We start from the raw sequence: 23,634 nt of genomic DNA on the forward strand, positions 1-23,634 counted from the left end.
GAACTGTAATGACAGGACGAGAGTAATGGGTTAGTGGCTGAAGCCCCAGGGGAAGCTTTGGCCCAGCGCACATCAAGCTCGTATCTGCTAATAAAGCCGAGGTATAAAGGGGGCCTGAACCCGGAGGCTGTCAGGTATATTCCAAGGCGTGACTGTGTGGTGAAGTTTCTTTTGAAAACTTAAATATCCCATGGACAATTTTATTCTTTTTGAATGAAAGCAAACCGAAGGAACCAATAAGAATTAATTTATCTCTTGCCATACCCCAGCTAAAAATAAGTAAACAAGTTGTTAGTTAGGTCCTGAGAGGAATGTGACTCAGCTGCGGGAAATCAGCACGGACTCACTAAATGGAATCACATCTAGCTGGCCTCGCTTCTGCTGCTTTGAATTATCTCAGAGCTCTGTTTTCTGAAGCTGGTTTTCGCTGCAGCACCGCCAGCCCGTGTAGCCAGTTTTACCCTTTTGATTGACTCGCCCATTCCAGCACCTACATGTGCAGGCATGCCTCGGAGGTATTGTGGGTTCGGTTCCGACCCGACCACCATAACAAATTAAGGATCATAATAGAGCGAGTTGTAATCCTCTTGTTGATGGAGGGTCTTGCCTTCAATTTGTAAAAAATGCAACATCTATGAATCTCAATACAATGAGGCACAATAAAAGGAGATAACCTGCGTGCGGTGTCGGTGCCTGGCTGAGGGCTCGGAGTTTCCCCTCAAGGCCGGTGGACCTTCAGGGGGAGGTAGAGAAGACAGGGCTCTTTCAGGTCACCTTCTTAGAAACACTAAGACACAGCACAAAGATGGAAATGCCAGGGTGGAGAGCCCGTGGTGATAACAGGAAACACAGGGGAGGGAAGCAGCCTTTGAGGCCACAAAGGGGCCCAAAGCAGCAAAGTTCAGGGGAGTATAGAGCCAGCACCCCTGAAAAATTCATCAGCATGTAACAGCACGCTCTTCCTCTCCTGGGTCACCTACAGGCTGCAGGATGGGCTCCTGTCACACTGAGCAGGGTACCAAGCAAAAGTCTCAACTACGAAGACCCTCTGATCTGAACCAAGGCAAAACTTTAGGCTGAGAGGGTGATAATGCTGATCTCTAACCAGTGGGGCTGAGATGGCTCAAACCCCACCTGCTGACATTCAGGATTCGCTCCAGAACCCTGCTTCTCAAAGTGTGGGCAGTGTGAGCGTCACCTGGGGCTTGTTAAAACCTCAACTTGTTTGGCCCACCCCAGGTCTTCTGAATTAAAATCTGCATCTTATGGGAGCCCCAGGAAATTCATATATAAATGCATCTGGGGAACAAGAGCAGTGCTCAGCCCGCGTGGGGGTGGCCAGCGGCGGCAGGGGGAGGAAGCGGCGCCGGTGAGACGCGTGAGTGAGCAGGACAGGGCTTGGCTGGGAAAGGCTGCCCTTCGCCCATGCCCTGCGCGTCCGGCAGCCAGCCTCCGCGGTGCTTGCTCGCTTTCCAGAAATCGATCTGTTCTCACCGCGAACAGAGGCAAGCGAGGTGACTGCTGCTCTCCTTCCCTTTTCTCATTTAAATGCCCCACAGTTACCTGCAGGCATGTTAGCAGCAACCCAGTCCTTCCTTCATTAATATCCCTCTGCACGTCTGTCCAGCAGGCACAGGCCGAAAAGAGGCGTTGGAAGTGATAGACTTTTAAAATGATGGGGTTTCCTCTAACGATGTTTTCTTCTGAGCTGGAGCATGCATGTGTCCGGGCTACCCTTTGAGCCACTGCCATGGCTCCTCTTCCGAGTTTGGCTTGGGGTGCAGACCTGTGGCATTTGGGAAGCAAGAGCAGTGCTCAGCCTGCGTGTGGCATGCGACCGACAAGTTCGTCTCTGAAGGCCCTTTGTGTTGTGCGGACCCTTTTTCCTAAGAGTGCGGTGGTGGTGGTGGTGATGGAGAGGGGCTGGGGGCTGTGATGATGAAGGGGGGTTCAGCTGTCTGTGCTGCGTAACAAACCGCCTCAGATGTCCTGGCTTAAAAGGTAGTGTCCCTGTTCCTTAACCAGGGCTGGTCTCAGCTAAGTGCTTCTGCTGCAGTCCCACTGGGGCAGGAGCGGGAGAGGGGTGGCTAGACTGGGCAAAATGGCTTTGCTGAGGGCTGGGGTGTCGCTGGGCTCCTCTCTTGCCCATGACCTCACGTCTCCCAGTCCGACCTCTCCTTCACGGCAGCTGGGTTCTAAGGAGAATTCTGCGAGGACAGGCCCCGGGGCACAGGGTTTCTAGGGCGCGCTTGCATTGCCCCTTCCAGTGTCCCATGGATAACGCAGCTCACAAGAGGGGCTGGACCATCCGGGGCCACGTATGTCACCATCCACCACCCTTGCTTCCCCTCACCCCAAGTTTCCACCCCACGTACCCAGCCCATGTACAGGGCAAAGATGGAGGGAAAAAATGAAAGTTGGTCACTAGTCATTACGTGTAAGTGTATGTATGCACATATATGGTCAAGTGCATTCATGTAGTGATCTTGGAAACATAGAAGACTCATATTTTCCCCAAAGGTTCCCCTTTATTTGAGAGTATTATGTTATTCTACTGAGTGTTGTCTGGAGGCAGGGTTGTGGGAGGACAGTGAGGTGGGAGGTCGGCTCCCAGCCAGATAGGTTGATCAATCAGTATTGACATCAGAATGAGATCAGATGCAACAGCCGAATTACTATTAAATCAGTTAAGGTGGTGGCTATAAAAAGGTAATTGGCTGGGTACCTGGTCGAGACATCATTGTCTCTTATGTCCTGACGATAGCCTGGGAAATGACCTGAGAGACATAAAATATTCTTTTTTATTTTCCCTACAATGCTATATAATCTCCTTTACTTTACTTTATGGGGGTTTTTTTCTCCCCCCCCCCCCCTTTGCTTTTTTACGGTCTTGTTTACTTCAAGTTTTCTGTTTATAGTAGGCTTACTATAATGTCAGGCCATGAATTCAGGGCTGGGAATGTAGTGGTGACTTAAATTAACCTGACGTTCTCTCACGCAGTTTACAGTCTGGAGCTTTTTTTTTCTTCTTTTTAATGGCCCTAAATTTAAGGGAAAAGTGAATAATTTAAATAATGTGAAAGTAAGTTCATCTTCTTCCATGGTCCTGACATTCTTCCTGCTACTCACTATTACAAACAAGAAACTGAGGAAGGAGGTCATGCCATCTTTATATTTGCAGACAGATGAAATGAAGATCAGAAAGGTTAAGTGTGTACTTTTCATGTTTCCATGACTTGGTGAGATTAGCGGAGCTGGAATTCAAGCCTAGGCCTTGTGATACTGAATCCAATACGATTCTCACAAGACCATATGGCTTCATTGGAATATTTAGAGAGGCGCTATCCTAGTGAGGTAGCTAGAGATTTCTTGGGACCTGGTCTTTCAAATCTCTACTCATCTCAAACTCTTTGTAAGTAGCATTGAGCTAATATTGGCCTCAATTTACCAGTGGCTTCTTCAGTAATTTAATTCTACTTTGACTAGAAAGTCAGTTGCATACCGAGTCCTAAATGAAAGAGGTTTCTCAAAATGATATTCACAGGTCAGTAGCTCACATGGTGAGAGACACAGGATATGGTAAAATTGTTGACCTTGGGCACATTATTATTTCATTAAACCACTGTTTTCCATCAGCCAATGGGAATGATAGTAACTACTGCGCAGGTTGTTGAAATGAGTAAAAGAATCCATGTAATGTACAGAGTCTGGCCCAGAGTAAACACTAAAAGTATCAGTTATTCTCTTAATGGCAATGGGTGGCGATGGTGGTGATGCTTTGTCCCTGGTCTCGCTCACCAGAGATGCAAAGCATGTCATGAGTGCTATGACATCCCTAAAGTCTCTAATGCAGAATTTATTGTGAAAATATCATTTATAGGCCACACATCTGCCCAACAGATTGATCTAGAAAAATAAGTACAGGTTAATATTAGAATTTTTTTTTTCTTCTGGTGATTTTTTTTTTTCTTTTGATTGACACCAGAGAGCATCCTGTCTACTAAAACAAAGAAAAACCACAACTGGTATTTTTATTTTCAAACCTTCCAGCAGTGCCCCGCAAGCAATGACCTTTTCATTTAACTCTCTTTAGGGTTTGATGCCTATTTTACGACCCGCACGCTTGAAAACAACAGAAGAAACGTCTGGTTCGCCGAATACTGGGAGGAAAACTTCAACTGCAAGTTGACGATTAGTGGGTCAAAGAAAGAAGACACAGATCGCAAATGCACAGGTAATTTCATTCTCCTTGTCCTGTTACTCTACATGGCCCAAGCCAAAATGTCTGCAAAGCTGACAGAAGGAAGCTTGGCTGGAGACAAATTGAAAAACTAAATTGAATTTTACTAGATTGTTCAGAAAAATGGAACAGGAGCATAAGTCTTGTGGAGCAAGGAAAGTACAGACAAGATCATTCTTTTCTGCCTGTCCATCCAGCAGTAATTGACATTTTCACTGATTCTTTGAATTCAGAAGGGGTCATGTTGCTTCGAATGCTCTCGCTGATAAATATTAGCTCATGTTGTAGTCAGGAGTATGAAGTTATTTTCACATAGACAAAAATCTCTGACAAATTCCCTCTCTGCATCCAATTTAACTGCTGCCACGGATGGTCTAATTGATTAAGGAAACAAAGTACTTGCGTTTAGAGTAATGAGAGTTTCAACTGGTTTTCATAACATCAAAATGAATGACTCACCTGCTATTTAAAATGTTTAAAAATAGTCACCCAGCCTCATATGTAACCTTGCATAATTATTCCAAATTAAAAACACATGTGTGTATGCCATATCTCTATATATATCTATATATATATTAGTAAAAAGGAAATTTACATATTCATTCATTGACTCATTCACAAATGTTCATTGAGCAACTCCTTTCTGCGAAGCAGTGTGCTAGGCACTGGTGATCTGATGGTGAGCAAATCTGGTAAGGACCCTGCTTTCATGCCACTTAGAAAATAGTCAGCGGAAATCTACCTTATTCCAGTGATCTCTCTATAAGCACAGTTTCAATCTGCAATAAGTGTCTGAGGGCTATCGGGGCATATGACCAAGGGATTTCAGTCACTGGTGACAGAAACTGTCTCAGAAGACTTCCAGGAGGATGAGTATTCATTGACTGATCGGGGAAGGAAGGGGAGGGACAGATTGAGAATTTCTGATGGTGGAATAACATGGCAAAGGGCTTGTAGCAGGAGGCATGATGGTACCTCTCAGGATGTGAAAAACAGAAAAATGTGACTAAAGCACAGCACACAATGAATGCGTGAGGCCAGGTTGCAAGTGCAGAGAGATAGACAAGAGTTAAGTCATGTTGGGACGTACGTGGAATGTGGTCTTTATCCTAAGAGTACTAGAAATTGTGCAAGAGTGTGACATGGTCTACTACCTGATCGCCTCAGTGGCTGAGCGTCGGCCCATGAACCAGGAGGTCATGGTCCTGTTCCCGGTCAGGGCACATGCCTGGGTTGCGGGCTCGGTCCCCAGTAGGTGGGGGGTGCGGGAGGCAGCCGATCAATGATTCTCTCTTGCTATTGATGCTTTTCTCTCTCTCTTGTCCCTCTCCCTTCCTCTCCCTGAAATCAATGAAAACATCCTTCAAAAAACCAAACCAAACAAAAAAACAGCATTCCCCAATTCTGTACTGTACTTACTTCAGTTGCCTTCAGCATTTGTGACGGTGACCTTGAGGTCCCATCGAGCACTGAAATGCCTTCTGTATGCTGAGGAAAAGCACACTCATGCTGGACACACTTTCTTGGTTTAGTTTATTTTTCCAATATAGCTCTTTGAACACCCAATCCAAAATCATCTACTGATCAGGAATAACGTATCTAAAGCATGATACTGCCCAGCCGGGCGTGGCTCAGCGGTTGAGCGTCAACCTAGGATCCAGGCGATCGGGGTTCGATTCCCAGTCAGGGCACATGCCCGGGTTGCGGGCTCGATCCCCAGTCGGGGACGTGCAAGAGGTGGCTGATCAATGACTCTCTCATCATAGATGCTTCTATCTCTCTCCCTCTCCTTTCCTCTCTCTGAAATCAAAGATACATTAAAAATATATATACACATTTAAAAAAGCATACTAAAAACACCATCATAATATGAAGATGCTTAAGTTTAGGCCTTTTTCTCAAGAATTTTTCTATAAAATAGATAGGATATGAACAGAGATATGATTAAAACAATGATACAAGATTAATAGGCATAACTGAATGTATAACTCGGTTAACTGGAATATCCTATTAACCACATTCTCTACACAATGGTGTATAGCATTAGTGTTTTCAGAAATATCCTTACCTTGGGGAAAAAGGAAAAAATTAATTCAATGTTGACTAGACCTAGGTGACACAAAGCTTTCAAGTGGAAACTGAAAAAATTAGTTTGATGTCTGGATAATTTGTCTATATGACAAGGAACATCCAAGTATACTAGAAGTGTTCACTTGATGGATGACAGGTTTTTGTTTGCTTCTGACATGGAATATTCTGTAGAGCGTCTCGTGGCCATGAGGATTGTTCCACCTGAGGTCAAGCCCTGGTCTTTTTATATGCTTTAACACAAGCTGTTTTATCTGTAATCACATGTTAGTGCTGATCATTAAGAATTTGGGTTTATAAAAACAAGTAAGCTCATTATCCAAACCACCACCTTTTAAAAATGGAAATAGAAGTGGTTGTGTTTTCATATCATGCTCTAAATGTGTGAAAAATCTCTGATCACATTTACTAAGTTACCTGTGGTCCCAAATTATTTGAATATTTTCTCCTTTCCCTTTTGTCTGTTTTTAAACTGGCTCTTGTACTTACAGAGGGTAAGGGGAGTCCAAGGAAAGAAGTGGGCCACTCCAGATTGGTAGGTGGCAGGTTTAATAAGCAAGGGAACTTACCAGGCTTGTTTCGGGTTCCCCAAGACAAGCAGATCTCTGCACATGCCCACTAGAACCTTAAAAGTCTATATAGAGGCCTTAACTGGGTTCAGTCACGTACACAGTCCAGATGGTCTCAACAACACCTTACTGCCTCAAGGCTATGTCCTTGAACAGCTCCCGCTGTGGGAACGGTAGGCCGGGTGTACATTCCAAGGACGGGAGGGTGTGAGGAGCTTCCGACTGCCTGGGTCCAGCTCGTGGATCAACTGGCAGTCACATCCTCTCGATCACCTTCTCTAACACTATTCCTTCCCTTCCGCTTCTGCTGTGATAAGGTGCACCATCTTGAGTGGAGGTAAATACTATTATTTTCACTATGTCTCTTGTTCTTACCATCACTGGATCTGAGAACACGGGTAGTTGTGTGTTTTTCTTTCTAGTACTTCTCCCAAAGCAAACTGAACTTGTATTTTGCATTGGAGATGTTACCAAAATACTATTTTTTTAAAGCTTAACATTTAAGTATACCTCAACTGAGAAGTGGAGAAATGGTAGAAATGCATGCTGAGGTTTGCCAGACTAGAGGAAAAGAAGTGATGGGAAGAAGTGGCAGATTGCATTGTATTAATGAGAGTTCTTCAGACTGTGGTAGGAAACTAAGTTTTAATGAAGGAAAAGAGTGGAGGGGAGAGGGAAGCATGGTGATATAAGGGAAAGCTGTTTTGGCAACCAGGTTTTGAAACCTGAAAAGAACGAGCACATTGGGAAGAAGCTAGAGATGAGAGGCTAGCTGAGTCATCTGGCATTGCCCAGACGCTGTATGGAGATCGTGGGGGCTCTGATCAGAGGATTGAGGAAAGCAGACCCCTTCATGGATCTGCCTGTGACTGGGCTCTACTAATGAATAAGAAAGTCTTAAATTTTTTGTTTCTCAGATTCAGGCACAAATCAAAGTGTAAACTTTTTTTCTGGGCTGTATAGGCTTTTTAGCCATAAGGAGCAATTTTAGCTCTAAGCAGACTGTCATTGAATCAGTCATCTGGCAAGACAAGTTTTGAAGATGAGGTATGGGACCCAGGCTACTTGGAGAGAGCAAAGTTCTGGGGTCAGAGAATAACAATGAGTTCTAAAAACCTGAGAGGGTATAAAGTCATGAAAGAACAATTGTTGAAAATTTTGTTTAAAAACCATGTATACTTCATAACTTAATTTGGGGCTAGATATGCATGGATTCTTATAAAAAAAAATGGCCTGAGTAACCATGTAATCTTTATTCTTATAAATTATCCACATGCATTTAAAGTTTCCTTCAACCAACAAAGCTACCCCATTCTTCAGGATTTTAAGAATATCACAACTTTTCTTGATACCCATTCCCAAGATCCCCCAACCCTGAGAGCTAGACATTCTCCCTCCTACCTTCCGGCGTGGTGGCCAAATTTCCATTGATACAGATGAAACCTTGGCAGTGACCCATCCTGCTCATGGGTTATCTAGGCTGCCATCCCCCAAGGGATCATGCAGTGGAGCAAGTTTATTGATGGTTTAATGCTATTCACAGGAAACACAAACTACACTTGACAGATACTAATGCCTTTCTGGTAGAGCTACATTTTCTCATAGAGATGGTGCTAGCTACACACACAATAAAGGAAGTTCTTCTAGACAGTTCAGCGCAGAGTACTTGTCATCCGTGGGCAGAAAGGTCAGATGTGATTGCTTTTCAAGTAGTGTTTATGTTCTGCCGCCTCCACATCACTTGTCGCATGTGTTCCAGCTTAAGACTTGCAGGTGTCTCCCTGACACAAAGACCAGTGTAGAGTGCGATCTCTTTGGAAAGACTATTATATTTTTGTGAAGATTCCATGGTCAAGAAAAGAAGGAATACTACAGAGATAACGTGGTCTCTGAAAAAGAGACTGAGGATAAAGACTGGTTAAGATGCCATGGGTTTGGACCTAAAAGAGACCTGGGTTTGCGTCCTGAGGTTACTCCTGAGTACCGTGTGAGAGCTGGGACATGATTTAACATCTAAAAGCCTTCCCTGGACTTTGAAATGGGAGTGATAAAACTTTAGACCCAAAGTTGTGGTGGCGATTAAATTAGAAAATTCAACTAAAGGATCTAAAATCAAACTAGCCCATAGTAATAGCTCATTAAAGCCAACAGCTGTCTTCTGTTCTGGGCTGAAAGCAGCTGCCTGTGAGGGTTTCATGAAGATCCTATTGTCTTACATCAGGTCTTGGACTTGCCCGACCCCTCATGTTCCAATTTTGTACCATTTTGTCCTTGATGTGCTATATCTTTATGTGATTAGTAACATCCCCAAGGCCTTTGCTCCCAAACTCATTCTTTAAACTGAGAAGGAGGTTCTGAGAATCTGGATGTGCTTGCTTATGGCAGCCCATAAAAATGATCACTCTGTCATATCTTGTCACTGACATGGTACATTTGTTTAGCTAACGTTACTATTCTGTCAAGTGCTACTTTGTGATACTGATTCATCAGAGTTACCTCTGTGCTGAAAAGTAGGAACTTGGCATGTAGAAGCCCGTCACCCCATGAAGGGACATTTTTGCCTTTCAGAGATTGGTTTTCCTTTTGCAATGACGGAGGATGCACACGTTGGTGACTTTTTGTGTGAAAAGCCCCTGTATTCCATTGCTAGTGCTTTCAAGTCACACAGTAAGCAAATCCACTTTTGATTTAAGTCCCTAATCAACCAGCGTTTACTGTGCGAAGTGTCAGGGGCTAAAGAGCACACTCTGATAAATGCCCGCATTTGGGGAGGTCAGAGTCTTCAGCTGCGGGTTTTCTTTACACCTCACTTTTCAAAGCTAATAGTTTAAATAAAGGTCACTTTGTTGGTGGGGCCAAGAAAAGCCTGATAAGAAATGCCGTTAGTGAATAAACCATGTATTGCTCAAGTCTGTTATTCTAACCTGGAACCCAGGCCCATCAAAGCCCATATAAATTTTTAACAGGACTATCAAGGCAAAGAATTACACTTACGTCAAGTGCTTTGAGAAAATATGTATGGAAAGAATTCATGACCATGCTAATTAGTCTTCCCTGTCATTTTATTATTCTATTCTAAATTGACCTTTCATCATCATAATTGTTGTATTGAGACACCGAATTTATTCAACACGATTAAAGACTCCTGATCAAAAGTTACGGATAAGTAATGGCCAGCCCTTTGGTGCTCTAAGACTTTTCGAAGCCATTTTGATGAGAAGCAATTTAAAATGCATTTCACACCTTTCTTAGGCAAAGGTTTGACATTGATTATTTATAATTTAATCTCTATAAGAGTCTCTGTTATGGGACTGTGTGAATATGATTCTTTGTTAAAATTTTTATTCTCTGAACCATTTCTCAATCTCAGAGTCTTGGTTGATGTTTCTCTTGTTACAATCACCCTTAGATCTTCCCCCACCTCCCTCCTCGTCAACGGGCTTCTCTCTGTGTGGGAACTGAAATTGTATGTGCCAAATTATTTTTTAAACATTTTATTTTTAAAAATTGAGTGTTAAATAAGTATTAATCTCAGAATCATCACGAAAGGCTAAGGTATATCACTTTGTGAATTTAGGATAGCATTTTACAGTAACTATTTGGGTGATTTTAGTAATAGAACTTAGGTAAGATGCTAATTAATATAGTATTCCCCAAATTAAAATTATCTGGCACAAATGAAGTCCTTATTGCTCTTGGAAATTTTTAAATTCTTTGTGTCACAGAAGTATTGAATAAAAATCCTATGTCCATAAAAAAAATATGACTGTTTCTAGACATTGGGTTCCCACATGTAATAGTAAAAAAAAAGGTCTTCGTGGAACATTAAGTCATATTAATTGCCATGCTAATTCTGTGGCTTTGCTTTTAATTCACTTAGATATGAAAACTCATCTTCTTGTATTATTTTAAAACCAATGAAGTTCTCTTTATAAAGAAATTTAGAAACAAAAAGCCATCAGCTTTGTCAGTTATTCCATGGGATAAATCTTAGTGACGATAAGGGCTATGATGACAGGGCTGCTTCTGAGAGCAAGAATCCTATGACCTTTTCTATGGTTATCTACTGCAGTAGGTGTCTCTCGGGCCACAAAACCAGTAGTACGAAACAAAACTTTTGATTCTGTAAGTTCTCTGTTTTTTTCTTTTTTAAAAATACATCTTTATTGATTTCGGAGAGAGGAAGGGAGAGGGGGAGAGAGAGAAACATCAATGGTGAGAGAAACATCAAACATTGATGGGCTGCCTCCTGCACACCCCCTGCTGGGGGTCGAGCCCACAACCCGGGCATGTTTCCTGACCGGGAATCGAACCTCGATCTCCTGGCTCCTAAGTCGATGCTCAGCCGCTGAGCCACGCCCGGCTGGGCAAGTTCTCAGTTTTTCAACGTTAGATTCCAACAGTTTATAGACATTTAATCAGTCTTTTTAGAAACCGTTACCCTACCTGATCAGTGGGGTTGAAGCTCAGTTACGGAGGGCGTATTAAAGACCAGGACACTGGAGGTGTTCATGGGGTACATTTGCTCTGAGCCACTGACACCCATTCATGACTCCCTGCTGCCCCCCAGTCCAGCCCCAGGAATGGCCTTGTCTGCGCCTCTCCTCAGCACTGAGGTGTCATGGTGACTACAGCGTGGGGTCTTGGTTCCGGCCTCAAGGTTTCTCCAGGCTCAGCTCCGGTTCCGATTACTTTCACAGTCCTCCCTGGACCACGGTGGGAAGGTTGCAGGGCCTAGGACCCTTTTGGGGGGCATCTACTGTCATTTCACGTCCATGCCCCCCCAGCCTCTTCTTGTTCATCCCCTTTCCCGAATGCCTTTACTACTAGTCTCGATCCAGTCGTCTCCTTCCAAGTCCTTTGTATATGGCGTGCACTGTAGGTCTTGAGTCTTTCAGCGCTCAGCTTCCAGAGCTCAGAGATTAATACTGACCACATAAAACTCAAAAGTCAGTCGTCGTTGTTTTTCTGCTCTGTGTTCTGTTATTACCTCCTTTCCTAAAGCCACGGATTCAAGCTCTGTAGCTTCCAAGGCTGCAGGATGGAGCAACAAGATTATTTACATACACATACATGAGAATATGTAAGATTGTGTCATCAAGACGGCATGTTATTATATAAGAATACCACCATTCAATATTATATTAGTACAACCAAAGGAAAACAGTCATAGATGGCAGGCCAGGTCCTTGTCTTTACTAAATGGTACAAACATAGCGCTAAACTATGTTTGTTCAAATCTTGACCATATGTCTAAGGTAGGGGCTGGCCATCTTCAGCCTTACTAAATCATGTTTAGAGATGGACCCTATGGTAAATGAATCCTTCTTTCTGCCACCAACCCTGCAAAGTTTAAGAAGTGGTCTCCACAGCACACATTTTACTTCAGGCCCCATTTCCTCAAATTCCTCCTGCCACGCAGCTCACCAAGGCACCAACAGGAGCTGAGTGTAATTCTGTGCACAGTCATTCCAGGCAGTGGAACCCCAAGTCGAAAGCCCAGGGGTGTCTAGGCAAAATTGTTCCATAAATGCTAGAAGCCATAATTATTTGAACCGTGTGTCATTTCTTTCTCATTAACTCCAACGGGCAATGGCTTGGAAAATGGGAGTTACGGCCTTTCCATTATCGGAAAGTCTATCGGGCCAGGCAGTTAATGAGAAGGAATTCCTGAATTAGGGGAATTAATGCCTGTGTGTGTTCTCAGCAACAGCCCTTGTAAACAAAGTGCCTCTTGTAAACTATGTAAGTATTATCAATTGGATGCTTAGTGCATTTAGAAGGTGTAAGAAAGGGCTGTTGAATGACTTATCAAGCACCATCCAGCAAGCCGGAGTGGAATATAGCTTCTCAGGAAGAGTTTCTGGTTATACAGGTTTTCTCTTTTTCTCTCTTTCTCTCCTGCAAAGAGAAGTAGGGATACTAAAAGCATTTGGGGTTTTTACAGTGTGTGCATTGTACTCCTTTTTCTAGAGAATATGTGCTCACAAGATAAATATCGACCCTATATGAACCCAGGTAAGAACTCTCTAGGGTACTTCTAACTTCGTCTCACTGTTTCCAATAGCAGCAGATCAAGCACATGGGTGGACGTGTGGAAAGGCTCCCCATTTCGTCACCCGCACCGTCACCCTCAGATAGTATTTGTTATTTATTATTTACCTTCCTGGGAGAAGGAGTTTCTATTATTGAGAAACACGGTAGGCAGGCTGCTTGCTGAAGGTGCCCTGGTTGACTCATGAAAGCAGTTAAGACTTGAAGTGTCCAATTGCCTGGGTTTGAACCCCAGCTCTTTCACTTCATGTGTCACTTTGGGGCAAGTTATTGAAACATGTTTAGCCCCTTATTTCCCCATCTGTAAAATGGGATAACAATAGTCCCTACTACATGGGGTCATTTGCGAGGGTTAAACAGAACAGTGCCCTTTGGAAATAGTGAGTGTTCAATGGGTTCAGGGGCCATCAATGGGGTTATTGTTGGTGGGACTTTTGTTACCATTGCCCTATATAAAAATAAAAACGAAAAAGAGAATCCGTGGCTCAAACTGCCTGGCCTTCCTTTTTTATTTATTTATTTATTTATTTATTTATTTATTTATTCATTTATTTAATTGATTTCAGAGAGAGAGGGAGAGAAACAGCAATTTGTTGTTCCATTTATTTATGCATTCATTGGTTGAGTCTTGTATGTGCACTGATGACCAGGGATTGAACCTGCAGTCTTAGCGTATCAGGACAACCCTGAAATTTGGAGAAATTCTGTGACTTATATGATAACATAGCTGCTGATGAGAAAACTATAAGCCCATTAACTAATGGCAGGCCTTCATTTGCTCATGGCTCTGTCACTCACTGTGGCACTTAACAAATGTGGTTGGCCAGCTGGGCCAGTGCCTGCACTGGACGTGAGGCACAGACAAGGTTTTTGCTTGGAGGGAACTTACATTCCAGCATGGGAGGCAGTGAGAAAACCAAAGGAAGATAAATAATTACAAATTGTGATTCGTGCTGCGAAAGAAACGAGAGGCTGAGCTGGAAAACAACAGTAGAGAATTATTCTAGGAAAACAGTCAGCAGGGATTATCACAACAGCCCCTGCTGTCCGTGAGGGGTTATTATTTCCATTGTACAGATGAGGAAATCGTGACTCAGATGAATGGTCCAAATGATAAACACTGCCGATTTCTCCCTGTGCTCTTTTCCTCTGACGCTTGGTTGCCTTCCGAGACGCTTAGAAAACCGAATGTGAATAGGCCCTTTCTCGTTTGGGGGAAACTTCACGCTTTCATTTCTATAGCAGTCCCCTCACGTCGTGACACTCAGCCACATAATTGATAATGATCCTACATTGATTCTTTGGTCCTCACTTATCAACAGCTGCAGCGAACAAGAGAATTGACCTCATTTCTTTTTTTCTCTCCTAAACTCAAAATAGGGCAATATTTTCCATTTACCCTCAAACTTTGCTAAATTGATGAAAAGCTGGTAGCTTGTAGAAGGAGAAAAGACACGGGATTCAAACGCCTCCTCTCGCAGGCAGCATAGTTGTACAACAGGGAGTTGCAGCCACAGCTATAATATTTTCTGACTGTTTTTCATCCCATGGGACTGTCATTTTAGGACGGGGCAAATAAACATGACTGCAGCCTTATCTAAGCCAACAGTCGGGACTAACCCGGTGAGAAACCCAGGCAGTACAAACTAACACCTCTAAGGGAGAGCTTGCCAATTTGGAGGAGCGGTTATCAGCTGAGCTACCCAAGTGGTCCCATGTGCTGGCAGAGGTGGCCAATTTACTAAGGAAGAGAAATGTTGAATTGCAGGATGCTCCTGCCTTTTCATTTGAGAAAAATGCGACTGTCACTCGCAAGTTTCAGATAAGTTTGTAACAAAAGGTTACACTTTAGAATTCAATTTAAAAAGAAACACCAAAGTATAAAAAGGAAACTATGCTAAGAGCCAAGCTGGAGCAGTTCCCTTGATGTGAACACAAGTGTACAGAAATCGTTGGGATAAATAATTATTGGACTTCTAATGCCTGACAGCCTGGCTGTTAAGGTGACTACTACATAAATCACGCCTCTAGCACAGACTATATATTTCAATAGATTCTCTCTTTCCTTAGACAAATGGTGAGATTGCAGAAGGGTTACTGAGTTTCAAGAACTTTTCAAAACCTAAATTGGTGGTATTTTTAGCACACAGAACGAATTGTGTTACCCTCTATATTTAAGACATTTTAATGGTCACAGTGTTACCGGACAGGGGCCAGCCCTGCCTCAGGCCAGCCTGTAGTGTGTGGGTTCTTGACTCCATGCAGGAAAGATTTTGTAACAGAAGTCCAGCTGGGTTTGAGAGTATATTTATTAATGCTGGGGACAGCGAGACAAAGGAAGAAATTAGGGTAGAAGAGGCAACAGGGGAGAGCCTCCGTGGTGCTCTGCTTTGGCTCTCTAGAAATGTTATAGGAAAGAAGTGAGCCTGGGTGGGGCTGCTTTAGCTCACTGGGAAGTCAGAGTAACAGGGCCTTGGAGACAGGATCAGGGAGTGAGTGTGGGTCGAGCCGCTGCTGCCCATTGCTCCCCTGGTTGCAAGTCCTGTGGGGACCCTTAGACTTGGGGAAGAAATAAAAAGTTCATGCCCGGGAAATGGCATGGGCATGCTCTAGAGAGAGCTGCATTGAGTCTTTGTCCTAAGGGCTTTTTATAACCCCACCCCCCTTTTTTTTTCCCTGCATGTGAGAATTTTAGGGGAGGGTTTCAGTAGAATATTCATCAGCTTTCCAGTTGCATTTTTAATATGCTTATGCATTAAAATGAGTGAATAGGGGAGTTTGGGTTATTCTTGGCCTGTTTTACTGTTATCTTAGGTCTGTCTGGCTTTAATAGTTCTATTATTTGTTCCCCAGCTTCATCTGTCCTTGGGTTTAGCTGGCACAAATGGCATAAATTGGGTCTCTGCTCTATTTCCCCAGGCCAGGGTGATTTAAGCTATGTATTCTCTGGTTAGGAGAGTATAAACCATTTGCTCTCAAGTGTCTTGGTCAGGAGAGACAAGGCCTTGCAATCCATAAGCTGGCTGCAAGCTGCCCAAACGGCTTGGCCCTGTTTAATTTTCTTGTCTCAGTTTCCCCTTTCCTCTTGCCCAGGTATTGTCCTAGCTTCTCACTATCCTGCTTCAATACCTGCTTAAACAAAGAAGACTGAATCTCTCAGCATGGTCCCTAGGGCCCCCTCTGGCAGGGGTCCTCACACTTCTAGGGCTCTCATCTCTTACCCCTTTCTGTAAAGACACCTGGGCTCTCTCTCCCATAGGGCCCGGCATGTGCTGTTCCCTCTGCCTGGAATTCCCTTTCCTCCACACAGCTTTTGACTGACAGTCATTCACTGTTCACGTCTCAGAGCCACCTCTTTTGGAGAGTCTCTGCTGATGCGTCACCTCGACCTGCGGCAGGTGCCTTGCTGCCGCACTTGCCTCTGGCCGGGATGCTGTCCCCTTAGCGTGCGTGCTTGGCGAACGCCTCCCTCCGGTTCTCAGCTGCACGCTCGGGGCCACCAGGCTTCTGCCTCTCTCCACGTGCCCAGGCCTAGCTCAGGCCAGGCATTGAGCAGGAGCTTCACAAGGAGTTGCTGAGAAATTAATTTTACTTCCCATGCTTAAAACAAAAATCAACTTTGCATGAAACATTCCTCGCAGTTGATCCAATTGGGAGAAGAGGGGCTGCCTGTGATTTCCTCAGGGGCCCAGGGTGCTGCACTTGCAGGCGCTGAAGCAGAATCTCTCACTCAGAACCTCGGCCAATGGGTTAAATCGGGGGCTTTGTAGGATTTATTGGGCTGCACATATTAAATCGCTCCTAAGCCCAGTATGTTGATTTTTACAAGACACAAAAAGAAAACAGCAAGTTCTGCACTTCTTTGAGTTGACAAGTGTTGTTTCATTTTAAGTAAAAATGTGGAAATCCCCGAATCCAATGAACTGTAATATATTAGCCATTCCTTCCTGCAAAAAAAGGAAAATTCACAGGAACAGAGGACTAGGGGATGTGTCAGCCCCCCAGCTGTGACGGTGTCCTTCCCTCCCTCTACTGATTACTGTTATTCTCATAACTGAAGAATTGCTGTATTTTATATGCTATGAGGAAGAAATTAGGTGCAGGGCTAAAACCATAGTAATAACAATAATAAAACAGTCCGTGTTTATTCGGTTCTTTCTTAAATGACACTGTTTCATCCTGCAAACAAGTAGGTGGAAGCAAATCTAAATGGACACAAAGTTTAGCTTTTTGTGATTTTTTTACACTTAAGATTTTTATTTTGAGTTTGTTTTACTCTTGTGTTTTAATCTGGAAATATTTAAAGAGTGTTTCATAAAGAGACAACCTGCAAAGGTGTCAGAGCAGTTACTTAAGGCAACATAGGATAGAGCATCACCTCTGGCCTCGTAACGCAGAGAACCATGATCTCTCCCACACTAAATGTGCACCCAGGGGCCTGAGGGGGGGAGGGTACCAAGGTCTTGGTGGAATATCTGCAAAGAGTGACTACCTGAGGAGGAGAGAGCCAGACCAGTAAACAAGACCAAACCATCCTCCTGGCCTCCCGTCTCCTGCCAGTGACTCCCATGGGCCAAACCAACTGGATATCAAAAGTCAAGAGAGTTCTTCGTTTCTGTCTGTCAAAGTGAGCTTCGGGCATAGAGAAAGGTGATGAGTGGATCTGGGGAGACCCTGTCCAGTGCAGGCATCATCTTCATGGATTTAGACAAGATCTGCAAAGTGGGAAGGGCAAGAATTTAATTTTAGACATGTTTAGTTCAATATACCATTAAAATATCTGTCTAGAAAGGTGATGGCAATTCAGTGTCTATGTCTACAAGTCAGAAGTCTGTGGTAGAGGAACAAAATGTAGATTTGTTAGTAGATGCTAGCATCCTACGAATGAATAGGATTGCCCAGGAAATAGTACATGTGACCAATAAGGAAATATGGGTCTGAAACCCAGAGATTGCTTCGTAATGAGAAGAGTGAATACTGTTGGAAGGAAATTTTCCATGGGTCTCTCAGGTTTCTGCATGTCATGTGAGCACAGACACTACTGTCTTTTCAAGGATGCTTATATAGCAAACCACCTTGGAAAATAGAGGTGGTGTCTCTCTTCACAGCATGCTTACTGTCAGTATAAAAGACCAGGTTCCCTAAGCCCTAGGTTCCTCTCCTGTAGAATGGCCCATTGGTCATCTTTCTGTCACCCAGTCCGAACTGGGGGCTGGGGAACCAAAGCCTGAAAATGCTGGTGCTCTGACTCCCACTATTTCTGTGAGAAATAAAGCCCTTGTCTCTGATCCACGAGTCTCTTGTCTCCTGCCAATTTCCATGAACCTGTGGCAGGATAACTTGCAGGCTTACAGGAATGGTGAAACCTTAGATCCTTTACAGCTCTTGACAAATGAGTCAAGGCCTACAGGGGTAAAACTCAATGGAGCAGTGTTTTACAAGAGGAACAATAAATTAGAGGATGCAAATTGTATTGGGGAGTAAGAAGGGCACTGACTTACATGGGTCATGCAAGGAAAGAAGTAGGTCCCCTTAACTGAGCCACACAGTTAAGCAGTGTTCTCAGGAAAATCAGTGTTCTAGCTAAGTCAAGGAAGTATTTGAAAACTGGGATAAGGTTAGACTGAGGAGTGATCGATGTGGATTAGGAGTTCTAGAGAGAAGCCCCGTCAAAGGATTTGTGAACATAAAAGAATTGGTGGTGGGCAGTGTCCTGGGAGGCTTGCGTGGGAGGCGAGAAGGATTTAGTTCCGAGAACGGTCTGGAGGAGGGTGATCGCTTGAGCCTATGAAGATTCAGATGCACTGTGGAAGTGAAGCCTACGGGCTAAACTGTCAGTCCCGGCAGTGGTTAGGTCCACTCTGACCTTGGTTTTGGTAGCCTGTTCCTGACTGTGTGCTTGGAGGCACGGCAAGCGATATAATCTCTAGCCACATGGGGAATATTATGTTTCTCTTTCATAATGACTACTTTTTTTTTTATAGATGAAGAAACAAGCGTAGAGAGGTTATATAACTTCCCTTTAGTCGCAGGCATAATGCTCGCAGAGGCAGACTTTCAACCCAGGTTTGTCTGCTCCCAGCCCCCACGCAGCAAACTCTTGTGCAACGGTTGAGCTAATTACAGGAGAGACGGAAGGACCTTTCCCCAATTCATTCATATCTAAACTAGGTCTGGATTTTGAGGTTTTTGCATCAAGAACCTTCTTCTGTACTGTTCTGTGGAGGGTTCCACTCCAATACCACTTAATTACTTTTCTTCCACAGGTAACAGGCTGTGGCTACTTGCTCTACAGGCAAATTACCAAGTGTGTTCTGACTAGTGAACTGTCAGCTTCAGCCTTCTGGTTAGGAGTTAAGAATCTTTCCCTGTCAGGAGAACTGTTCTATATTTAACACAGGTGGAAAGTGACATTCCTAAGAAGTGCAGAGTCTTCAGAAACTCTTATTTGAGAATCACATGGACACCACCTCTCATCAGTTATGAATTGGTAGGGCTCAATATGAAGGAAACTATTTTATTTTTTGAGTGATCGTGACTAAATGGTCAAAAGTATAGGTGAAGAGGTATGCATTCATCTGTATGTTTTAGTGTAAAATGAATCTTGACTTTAAAAAAAAGGTAACAGAATATTCTTTTCACCATAACTTGAATAACTTAGTGGAAACCAGTGGAGGCAATAAATAGAGCCTTTAGCCACATAAGAACCCAGTTGAAGAAAATGGTCCCAAATATCAGGGTTTGGTGTGTGGCTATTTTCTCTCAATCTCAGCCTACAATTATCTGGTCACCTGAATTAAACTCTCCATCTCAGCCATCAGCCATCCAGGGTGAAGGATTGTAACCTTTCTTTTCTACGCTTTTACGGAAGCTACTTGCTCGTTACTTTATTTCCCTTTCCAAGCCATTCATTCCTTCTTTCATCCTTCATTAAACACTTAGTTACTGCATGTCCACTCTATCCCAGGCCCTGTTTTGGGTTCTGGGCACAGAGCAGTGTTGAAGACCGAGACTTGCCTCGGGGAACTCAGCATATACATGAGGTATATCTCCTACCCTCCTTCGCAGTCTCTGGAACTAGATACGCAGCTCAATGCAGCTAACCGATGGCTTTTTCTTTTTCTATGAGCTTTCACTGGACTGATGATTCTGAGAAGTCCTTTCAAACCCTCCAGTGCGATGAATTCCCTTTTACCTTTTCTCTGTGTGTCGGGAGGCAAAGGGTCCTAGTGCCAGAGAGGTGAAACCATTCCACCCCCACGACATGCCCACCTTGCTCCAGGGAGGGACGGTAGGTAGGCCGTGGGAGCCGGGAGGCCCCGCCCGCGTGCCGTGGCATGTGCCATGCGTGCGCCCCTCCGCACGTGCCTGAGGAGCAGAATGACTGTCAGACCGGGGCTGAGAGGTGGAAGCTCTGCTTTCCCACAGCAGCGACATGTGAGAGCCTGAAAGGGTTCCGTGTTTGTGCCTGTATCACTTGCCTCCGTTAGGGTGTCAGGTGCACAGGAGGTGTCTCTTAAATGCAACTGCATCCCCTCTACTGTCTTCCTGCCTGTTTCCCTGCATCTTCATCCCAATATTCTTCTTTTTATTTGTTTTTTTCCATTTTTCTTATCTGCATCCTCCTTGTTTTATTTTCATTAGCATCATGTGATCTTTCAAACAAACACAAAAGCCAAGAGAACAGTATGATGAATCCCCATGGACCCATCAATGAACCACAGAGTATTCAATATATGGCCAATTTCTTTTCACATACGGCCCACAGGGTTTTCTCTCTCTACTGGCCAATTTAAAGTAAACATCAACATTTATTTTTTTTAAATACTGTAGTGTGCATCTCTAAGAGATAGATAAGTGTTCTTAAAAATATTCACACACACACACACGAAACCAGCAGTGGCGAATTATTACCAGATAGTCTCTGACTTTCTTCACGAATATGTTTATGCTGTTGGTCTGTTCACCTGTGGATCTAAACAAAGTGCGTACACAACATTTTTTGATATATCTAAGTCTTTCTTAATCTAAAAATGCTCCTTTTTATTTTTATTCTTGCCAATTATTTGTTAAAGAAAACAGCTTATTACTATTTCTGTTGAATTTCTCACTTTTGGGTTTCGCTGTTTGCATCTCCGAAATGTTGATTTGCATGTCTCTCTATTTTCTGTATTTCCTGTAAATTAGTCCATAGACCCAGAAGCTTGATCAGGTTCAGGTCCCCCTCTCTCTCCCTCCATCTCTCTCTTTCTGTCTCAATTTTCTAAATTAAGTTACTTGCTAATGTCCTAAGCAAAAGGAGGAGAATTGAAGCAGGCGAGAAACAGAAGAAAGGAAAAGACTAGGCAAGGGCTCTAGAGCTCTTGACTTGGTCCTTTCACTATAAAATTCCCTCCAGCCTTTCAGCTCATGGCTATAGCAGCCATTGCTGATCGCACAGGCACATTTCTACATCTGGCATCTCGAAACATTTGGAATAAATTGTTTCATTAATATTCTGAAAGTTGCGGCTGGATACAACTCCTGGAAGGGCCTAAACAGAACTTCAGAGGCCACACCCCCATTTTCAAGGGGTTTTGGCTGAAGCCTGGGTTAAGAGGATAGGCATCTATAGCAGTATTGTTTTTATTTAATCTTCATTACATTTTTATTTACTAAGTCAGTTCTGGAAAGAATGTTTCACCGATGACTTTACAGTTTGCAGGGAAGCAGCAGCCAACACTGGACAAGCAGAAAGTTAGCGTAAGGAATCGGAGGGGAGAAAATCTGTGGGAAATTGAAACTGAATCTATGCCCTCCTTTAAGAAAGCACATCTCTCTCTTGTTTGCCAGAGCAAGTTTTCCTGCGGGTTTCAGAAACACAGCTCTTACCTCTGTTGAGCTGGCTGGCATTGCCCGCTGGCTGGCGGTCGCCTTTGGCCTTGGTCGAGTCTCAGGACTCCCTCCACCCTTCTGGGGGAGGCGGGAACACTGGGCCTAAGACATTCCCCCCTTTCAGTCCAGCGCCCTCTGCATTGTACGAAACCGACCCCACCACGGCCCCGTGTACTCTGCCTATTGTCCTCACTGGCACTTAACCTGGAAACTGAAAATGGAAGGGCAGAAGAAAACTCCGTGGTAAGTAACTATTAAGTAGCTCTCCAGGTAGAAAATGGCTAGAAATGAGGGCCTGTGGCTAGACATTGTTTCGCTCCCTTGGTAAAACTATTTTTGAATTTATAACAGAGTAGTCAATGTATATCCACTGCAGAACATTAGGTTGTTAAGGGTTCAATTGCAACTAAATTTTGGTCATCAAGGTAGAGCAGCTATTTTCAACCGGTGTGCTGCAAGAATTTTTAAAACATGTAATAGCTGACTAGTCAGGGGCACTGAGCTCTTTTTTTCTTAGATTGTCCAATAAAAATATGACACCACCAACACAACAATAACCATCCAGTGCGAATGAATCAAAATTATACCTATTTTTTGTTAGACTGGCAAAATAGAGAATATGTTTTTCGGTGTGCCGCAGAATTTTAGTAATTAGCTTGTGTGAGCCATGAGATTGAAAAGGCTGAAAATCGCTGAGGTGGGGGCCCCGCTGGTAAGTCACCTGGCATTTCTGCCCTGTTTTCTTTGTTCTTCTGCCAGCCTTTGGCTGATTTTTCTGGGTTTTAACTTTTCCACTGGAGGAGAGGTCAGGGAAGTAACCATCCACTTTCTCCTTGCGGCGGGGATAAGACGAAGTAAAAATCATGGCTAGCGTGAATTTTGTCATGATTTTTGGCTCTAAACTTATGTTGAAAATAAAAGGAATCGAAGTGGAAAAAATCCCAGTTATCGCTTTCCAGGTGCAGACCTGAAAGGAACAATTTACCTGATTGTCTATAATGTGTAGAGAGGCCTGAAATGGGTGGCCAGTGGAAAAAACAATAGTACTTACCCAAGAGAGTGCTGTGAGGGTTAAAAATTAAGTTATGCGAAGTTCTTAGCCCAGAGCCTGGTGCACGGGAAATGTGCGCGCACACGTGCCTCATCCATAAATAGAGCCCCGGCAACGCTGCAGGCTCCTTGACTCTTCCCAGACCTTCTGACGTCCCTTCTCCTCATGCTCCTTGCAGGCCATGGGTTTCTACTCTGAGGTTCTATAAATGCGGTCACTATAAAAAATGGCGACAAAGTAAACTTCTGTAAACACAGAATCTTATTTTGCTATTAATGTTCCTCTTATAAAGAGAAATGTATACCCATGAGGGGGAAAAGTTATCCAGTAAACTTACTTATTTTTAAATTATGGGAGGGACTGCAGTAGCATCTTAATAAGGCTTGCCTGGCGACCGTAGCATTTTCCAGAACCCTGCCACATTCTCTAGCACTCCGGATGTCCACCCTGCTGGCCCGGCTTCCTCTTTACCCAGAATCTAGCAGTTTTGTCACAACCAAAATATGCCCTGGCTCTGTCTTCAATCCCTTATGACATATCCTTTGCCTGTTTATTAGGGGTATTTGTCATTGGCAATAGATCCAAGCATTAATATCTTAGTTAATTACATACAGTAACACTCAGGACTTCAGCCTCAAGAAATACTTAAGACTGAGGCTTTATATTCACAAAAAGAAAATTAGTTGAATGCAAGGTTTAAAAGCACAGTCAGCACAAGCATGCATAATTTCACAGAGGCCTTTCCGAAGCACTCAGCT

General features: G+C 43.7%; 1 protein-coding gene across 2 annotated transcripts in view; it reads left to right on the forward strand.

Moving 5' to 3' along the window:
• GRM7 (glutamate metabotropic receptor 7) overlaps positions 1-23,634 on the forward strand; it is a 673,384-nt gene that overhangs the window by 419,197 nt on the left and 230,553 nt on the right. For both annotated transcript variants that reach the window (XM_081159174.1, XM_081159173.1), the window contains exon 5: positions 4,094-4,234. In XM_081159174.1, the coding sequence (XP_081015300.1) occupies positions 4,094-4,234 (141 nt within the window). The remainder of the gene's footprint in view (positions 1-4,093; positions 4,235-23,634) is intronic.

The sequence above is a fragment of the Miniopterus schreibersii genome (genome assembly GCF_964146895.1).
Source record: "Miniopterus schreibersii genome assembly, chromosome: 15".
Taxonomy (NCBI): Eukaryota; Metazoa; Chordata; class Mammalia; order Chiroptera; family Miniopteridae; genus Miniopterus; species Miniopterus schreibersii.